The sequence below is a fragment of the Balaenoptera acutorostrata genome, chromosome 15 (genome assembly GCF_949987535.1).
Source record: "Balaenoptera acutorostrata chromosome 15, mBalAcu1.1, whole genome shotgun sequence".
NCBI lineage: Eukaryota > Metazoa > Chordata > Mammalia > Artiodactyla > Balaenopteridae > Balaenoptera > Balaenoptera acutorostrata.
The window spans coordinates 248,930-256,106 of NC_080078.1; the positions used below are offsets into that span (position 1 = coordinate 248,930).

At 63.3% G+C, this 7,177-nt stretch overlaps 1 protein-coding gene across 2 annotated transcripts in view; it reads right to left on the reverse strand.

The window, feature by feature from the left end:
• Nucleotides 1–230: 230 nt before the first annotated feature.
• PRKAR1B (protein kinase cAMP-dependent type I regulatory subunit beta) overlaps nucleotides 231–7,177 on the reverse strand; it is an 86,338-nt gene continuing 79,391 nt past the window's right edge. For both annotated transcript variants that reach the window (XM_057528309.1, XM_057528308.1), the window contains exons 10-11: nucleotides 1,930–2,011; nucleotides 231–1,602 (exon numbers count right to left, since the gene is read on the reverse strand). In XM_057528309.1, coding sequence (XP_057384292.1) covers nucleotides 1,430–1,602; nucleotides 1,930–2,011 — 255 coding nt within the window. In that variant the 3' untranslated portion in view covers nucleotides 231–1,429. The remainder of the gene's footprint in view (nucleotides 1,603–1,929; nucleotides 2,012–7,177) is intronic.

Genomic DNA, 7,177 nt, shown 5'->3' on the forward strand with positions numbered 1-7,177 from the left:
GGGGGCAGAGTCTCAGTTTGGGAAGACGAGAAAGTTCTGGAGACGGACGGTGGGGTGTCTGCACAACAGTGTGAATGTACTTGATGCCGCTGAATCGGACACTTAAAAACGGTTAAGATGGTAAGTTTTATGTTATGACTATTTTATCACAATAGAAACAAAACAAAAGGAATAAAATCTTCTATTAAAGACTGCAAACCAAAACACGGAGTCAGGAAGATGTACTTCATTGCACATTTAATAGCACATGCAGCATTCAGAACATCGCGATAAACAGGGCAGGGCTTACACACCACAGAAACACCCACAGGCAAAGGCAGGGGTCACCCCGGACCAGGCAGCCTCCCCGGGCTGCACGGGCAGGAGCAAATCGGGGTACCTGCACTATTTCGTTTGTCCTTCAGGTCACCAGGAGTCCCGTGAGGCACGGGCCCCAGGCCCCTCCAGCTCACGTGAGAGTTGGCCTGACGACACTTCCCAGGGGGAATGGATTGATTGATGACTTAGGTGTGTGGGCCCAGGGCTGGTGAGACTCACATTTGTCCCACATGGGGGAGGCGAGGCTCGGATATCGGGCTTTCCCACCAGGGCGAGACTCCTGGTTAACGGGAGGCGTGTCTGCTGGAGAATCACGCACCGGGGACTCCACTCCTGACAACTTCATCCAGAATGTGTTTTAGAAAATCCCTCCACTTCCTCCCCAGTCTCCACGAGGCTGCTCTGCGGAGCTGTGCAAGGCAGCGGGGCCCTCCCCCGGCCCCGGGAGCAGCTCACCGCACCTCGGAACGCCCCAGACTCACATGGTGCGCCCTTCCTCTCCCCGGCGTCTCAGCCCAGTGAGGGGGACCCCTGCCCCTGACGGCCAGGCGAACTGGTCGGTGCACCCAGCTTTCCAGGAAAGGGGAGGGTCTCACCCACTCCCCTAAACATGCCGTGGGCTCCTGGGGGCCACCCCCCCTCTGAGGCCGGAACTAGCTTAAGCCGCCAGAGCCCCCCCACCCCTGGCATCTTGGGAGGACCCTCTGTGGGGCGGCGGGGGCGAGCATCTGGGGGAGGGGCTGGACCCTCTCTCTCTTCAGCCTCAGCTTCTCGCTCCAAGCCCAAGAGTGCCTGTGGGGACCCCCTGGGATGTCATCGCCCCACGCCCTGGCCACAGACCGGGTGGCCGCGCATCACGGGGGTCGGCCGCCGGCAGCTGCCCAGCCTGATCGGCGAGGAGGGCCTCCCAGAGCTGGGCCCTGACCCCAGAAGACGTGGGGAGGAAGGCGGGGCCCTGAAGAGGAGCCAGCGGGGGACGGGGAGGGGAGACGGGGAGGGGGCCGCCACCTCTGGGGGTGACCCCTTGGCTCCCAGGTGGGCCCGAGGGAGGGGCGGTGCCCGGCTGCCAGCCTCAGCTGGACGCGCACGCGGACAGCAGCAGGCGCGGCGCTCAGACGGTGAGGGAGATGAAGCTGTTGTAGCGCTGGATGCTCCTCTGGAGGATCTCGGAGCAGGGGCCCAGCACGCGCTCGAAGCGGGGCCGGTCCAGCTTCACGCACGTCAGGGGCCCCCGGGCCACCACGGTGGCCGCCCGGGGCCGGTTCAGCAGCAGCGCGATCTCCCCTGGGGGCGAGAGGGGGCGTCAGGGCTGCGGGTTTAGGGGCAAAGCGAAACCTCAGGACACGAGGCCGCACCTGAGCGAACATCTGGAGCGAGTGTGTCCCACAAAGCGCTGGGACACACTTGCACCAACGCCTGGAACTCAGACCGCGCCGGGCCTGGTCCTGACCCGCGTCCTGCCCTCCCGGGGCAGCCGGCACCCAGGACGGGCCGTCAGGGCGCCCAGGCCTCGGCCAGGTCCTCCCGCGCCCCTGCGGACCTCATCTCAGGCCCTCCTGGGGCCCCGCGAAAGGGCCGCCACCCCAGGAGGGAGCGGACCCCACGACTCACCGAAGTAGTCGGAGGGCCCGAGGCGCCCCACTTCCACATACTCTTCACTGGGGGACCGGCGCTGGAGGACGGAGGCTGTGCCCTGCGAACGCCAAGGGGAACCGTGAGCGTCGGCTGGCTGGGTCGGGGTGGGCAAAGGCGGGGGTGCCCAAGGCCACCGCCAAGCGGTCACCCCCGAGGGTCCCCGCCCGCATCCCCCTCCCACTGGCTCCACGCCCCCCATCTAAAAGTGAGGCGTGGGGTCTGGGAGCTGCGGCCGTGCTCTGGCCGAGGGCACCTCCCGGGCACCACCATCCTCGCCGGCCCGGCTCCTGCCCCAAGCTGTCTGCCCACGGGCGGGGCGCGGGCAGAATCTGGAGGGGCCTCCGAGGGCAGCGCTGCTCCGAGCTGACCTTGGCTTAAGTTTCAAGGACAGGAGGCGCGTGGCCTCGCGGTCACGCCGCCCCGCTAAGCGACGCGGCCCCCTGGCCTCCAGGCGTGGTGTCCGCGACACTGGGGCTCAATGATTAACGCCGGCCTAGGCAGCTGGGCGAGGCCGCGTTCCACACCAGAGACTCGGCCTTCGGGGGCCGCAGCCTCGGCAGCAACGAGCCGGCACCAGTGGCTTCCGCGCGCGGAGCCCCCTGGCCTGCCGTCTGGGGGGACCCGGGGGCCGGAGCCTCGTCGGAACCCGGAATCTTCCCCACACGCCTGAGGAGTAGCAGCAAGGCCTTATGAATCACCCCGCCAGCCCCACCGGCCTCCCCGGCCGCTGCCGATGCCCTGGACGCACAGAGGAGCGTGGTCTGTCTCGAGGTGGGCCCGGCTCACCCTGGCTCGCCCAGACCCGGCCTCGCAAGCGCTAGCCTGGCCACGCCCGGGTTAACGGGTAACCCCCTCCGCCTGGGCCGCAAGACACTCGGTCAGAAGACCCCGCCAGTGCCCGCCGCGACTGGGACCTCCGAACCCCCTGGGCGGACCCACGCCAGCCCCCACTCCAGCCACAGGGCCGCTCGGCTCCCAGGCGTCTGGAGTGATTATGAAGCTGGCTGACAGATGGAGCAGGACCCGGAAACAGCAGACCACCTCCACCCGACCCAGGCATTCCGGGAGCGCTCCCCGGGCCGTGCACCCACAGACCCCGGCCGAGGGACAGGGCCTGCAGGACACAAGGTCCCGTGCTGACCCCACAGAGAGGAGTGGAGTCCTGCTCCCACCTGCCGCTGGAGTGGAGGGCAGTCAGGTCCAGGGATGACAGCACTGCGGCGCTTTTCTTGAGACAACGTTGCATTAACCTATCGTTTACATGCATGCCTTTTCACTTATATAACTTACATGCCTTTCATTCCCATTTTAGACAATTTTCCATTTTACAATTGGATCATTTTCCTCTTCAGGACCCCAGGGACGGAACTGAAGTTCCAGTTTACAGAATTACTCAGTGAAACTCCAGGCTTAAAGCATCTGATGAGATGCTTCAAGCTCCAAACAACAGAAAACCCAGTTCAAGGTGTCTACAGGCTACTAAGGGTAACTGCTCTCCCGCAGAACCAGAAGACTGCGAGAGGGCTTTCAGGGCTGGCTAATTCAGCGGCCCACAGACATGTCTGGACACAGGCTTGTCCTTGCCTCCTGCTCTGGTGGCCTCAGTCAAGTCCTTGTGCTGGCACCGTGGCTGCCACAGTTCCGGGAGTCACCCAATGCCTCCCCCATGCCATCAGCAGGAAAACCTTCTGGAAGCTCCCGGCAACCTCCCCTCACACCTCACTGGCCAGAGCAGGTCACATGCAACTAATGTGATTGGCTCCCACTCCTCAGGCTCTGCCCTGCCCGCTTGGGATAGGGGTGAGGATTAGGGCTCAGTGGGGGCAGAAGAGCAGGGATGGGCTCGGGTGGGCCACCGTTCTGTTTCTCACTTGTCCCCCGCCCCATGCAGACACCTCCCTGCCCTCTGTCTTCTCTGGAACCAACCGTATCCCCCATGGTCACTGGCAGCATTTCTCTCCTGGTCACATGTGGACCGGCCCATCTTACGATCGAAGGCAGGTTGACGAGATGAAATCTGTTTCCACTGGGATGGACGGAGCTTTCCCACTCGAGACCTTGACACAGAGGATGTACGCGCACCCGTAAGACTGATGTAATAACAGACCCTCCAGGCTGGATGGCATGAAGATGAAAGGTCCTCAGGGGGAGCCCCGAATAAGCAGAACCAACAGGGAACAGGCCGGCCACTCTGCCCGGTCCTCCCACGTCCCAGGGCTGCAGGAGCACGTGGCCACGGGACCACGTTGTCCCCAAGGGGGTGTGCACTGCACCACACTCTCTTCCCGCTGCTGGCAGCCCAGCCTCCACTGGGGGACGTCTGCCACGGGCGCCAAGGGGCAGTGGGGCCACGAGAGGAAGGGCCACGCGGGACAGAGCCACGGCCCCCAGGGGTGCCCGTGATGGCCGTGGGGTCACCACTTCACAAGACAGGCACTTCCTTATTCTCCACCGCAGTGGTTCGGGGGCTCTTTGTTGCAGCAGCCGAGGCTGCCAGGCCGCCACCCCCAGGCCCTGACGCAACGGCAGGACGTTCCTGTCCTGGGAAGGCACAGCCGCCAAGCCCGAGGGCGGGGAGCGAGGGAAACAGGCAGATGGACTTGATGGGGTGGGACCTCCAACCCGCAGGGCCCGGCGTTCCCACGACACGGGCCACAGGCACGACCAGCACACGCCCGGGTCTTCCCATCCCAGCGAAACCACCGCAGCCCTGGAATAGTCGTGCTGTCCAAGCTCGTTTCCCAGACGGCTGTGAAGGCAGCTTAGACATCCTCAGGGAACTGAGAGCCGGAATTCTGGGGGCTGGAAAAACACACTTGCCAAAACTCTGGATCATATTCCCCAAATTTCTCATCGATTCTAACCCAACTCTAAAAATAAATCAGGTCACATAGGAATCGGCCGGGGAGGATGCAGGAGAAAAATGTCACTGCTGGAGTCTGGGGGAGAAGGGGTTACGGAAGACCCGTTTTCCTTTCAACGCTTTTCATTTTGTACATTTTTCTACAGAGTCGAAACCCAAATCAACTCTTTGGTTTCGACAACGGGCACGCGTGACCTTTATGAGACAGAAACCAGCCAAGGTCAAGGAGAACGCACTCCCTGAAGCAGGGCCTTGGGCTTCCCACTCCCTGAAGCAGCCCCTCCAGCCTGGCCTAGAGCCCCCCTGACCAGGTCAGGCGATGCCACAGCCGGGAGGCATGGTCCCGCCTGTGTGGGCTTCGCCCTCCCCAGGGACACGGCCCGCCTCCCTCTCCTCCATCCTTCGGGCCGTGACCCACTCCTCCTGCTTGTGAGCCGGACTCCGCTAGAGGGTCGGGAAACCTGCGCAGTGGAGAACGGCAGGCACGGGCGCCCCCCAGAATCCACACCCTGGTGGGGGTCAGAGCAGACAGATCAGGGCTGTGGGCCGCTGGCCCTGCGCCCACGGTGTGGCCCGGGGTGGGGATGGGGACGTCAGGGTCAGCGGCTCAGTAGGGGCGGCGCCTGGTGAGAGAGGAGCCCCCGCCTGGGACTCGCAGCTGCGCCGGGCAGAGACTGGAGCTCGTGCGCGTCCAGCCCGACAGGGGAGGGGACACACAAGCGTGCCCGTGTGAAGGCCAGCCGTGCAGTGGGCAGTCGCTCTCAGATCCCACTGACACCAAGTTCAGGGAGAGGAAGCGCTATTTTATTTGAATAAATATCTATCTTAAAAGAAACAGTATCACAGCCATAATCGGGAACCAGCATCACTTCCCGTAAGTTAAAGGGCAACTGAAAAAAGAACACGAGGAGGCAGGTACAGGAAGGTGTGAAGACAGCAGCCTCCACGCGAGGTGCCCTCGACGCGGCCTGAGCCCCGCGCTCTGGGCGGCTCCCCGCGGTCCAAGCCCGGCTCCACGACGTGCTGGCCGCGGCCCGGGGAAGGCCAGGCACCGCCCGAGCCCCGGTTTCCTCATCTGCAGAACAGATACGACGCCGGCCACCACAGACTCGGGGAACCAGGGCGCGCAGGCCTGCGGCAGCACGGCCGCCATGGGGCCAGGAGCCGCCCTCGGGCCACCCAGCTCCCGGCCAGTGGGCGGCAGTGGGTGAGGCAGTCGACACCCCCGCACGGGGATTCGTCCAGGACAGCGCATCTGTTGGACTTTCCACGGACAAATCAGGCGTCTTTATGGCAACGGTCTCTGCACGCTGCTTATCTCTCCTCCCCTGGTGCCAGGAATCCCGTCCGGGGTAAAGCAGGACCTCGGAATCCAGCAAATGAGTTCCACATCTGTCTGTCTGGGAACGCCTCATGCTGTGTGCGGATACCAGGGAAACCAGAGCTGGGAACGGCTGCGGACGGACGGGGAACACAGGCCCTCAGGGTTCCTCCAGCCTCCTGAGCGGGGCCAAGGGGAGGGAGGAAGACGGTGCTTTTATACTTTTTGGGGGGCGTATCCCCAACTTTTATAACTGTTTGTTACGTTAATTAAAAAAAAAAAAAATCAGAAAGAAGCCAAGTCAATGAGAAGGACTGTCCGAGGGCGCCACACACACCGTCACGGGGGCGGAGGAGGTGGCGTCACCCTCTTCTGAAGATGCTTCTGTGTCACTGGTCTTATCCCAGCAAGTGACATTTTACGTGCATAATTTTTAAAAATTCATTTTAGAAAAGGCTCTCATCCCTGAACCCAGAAGCTCTGAGCTCCAGGCCTCGGCACCCAGACGCGGACCTCGGCAGCCTCACGGGAATCTTCACATACTGGGGGCCCCTGGGGACGCACGGCCGAGGAGGCCCGAGGCACACGACACACGTCAACCTGGGGGCACTGCGTGTGGGCTCAGTGTGTCCGCCCACAGGGGATGTGGTCAGGCCACTGCAAAGCCCAGGAGTGCCCGCCTGGCCGGCACTGGGAGCCGTCCTCACCAGGGAAAGGGTGACTGAGGTGCACGGGCTGGGGCCTACAAAAGGGGGGCTTCAAGAGGATGGGCCCCCAGCCCCGGCCCCCAGATGACAAGGTGACGAGAAAGGAGACGCGTCAGGACTGGGAGCCCCTTGGACTCCTCCGACCCTCTCGGTGGACATCAGAGCCGCCCGAGACAGGGCGTGGGCGATCCCGGGTGTGAGAGCCCCCCGGTGGGACCGGGAGAGGTGCTGACGAGCACCAAGCAGACACCAGGTGGGGGGGCATCTCCAGCTCCTCTGAGATCCAGCAACTGTGCTCCTTGGTATTTACCCACAGGGTCAGGTTGAAAGCTC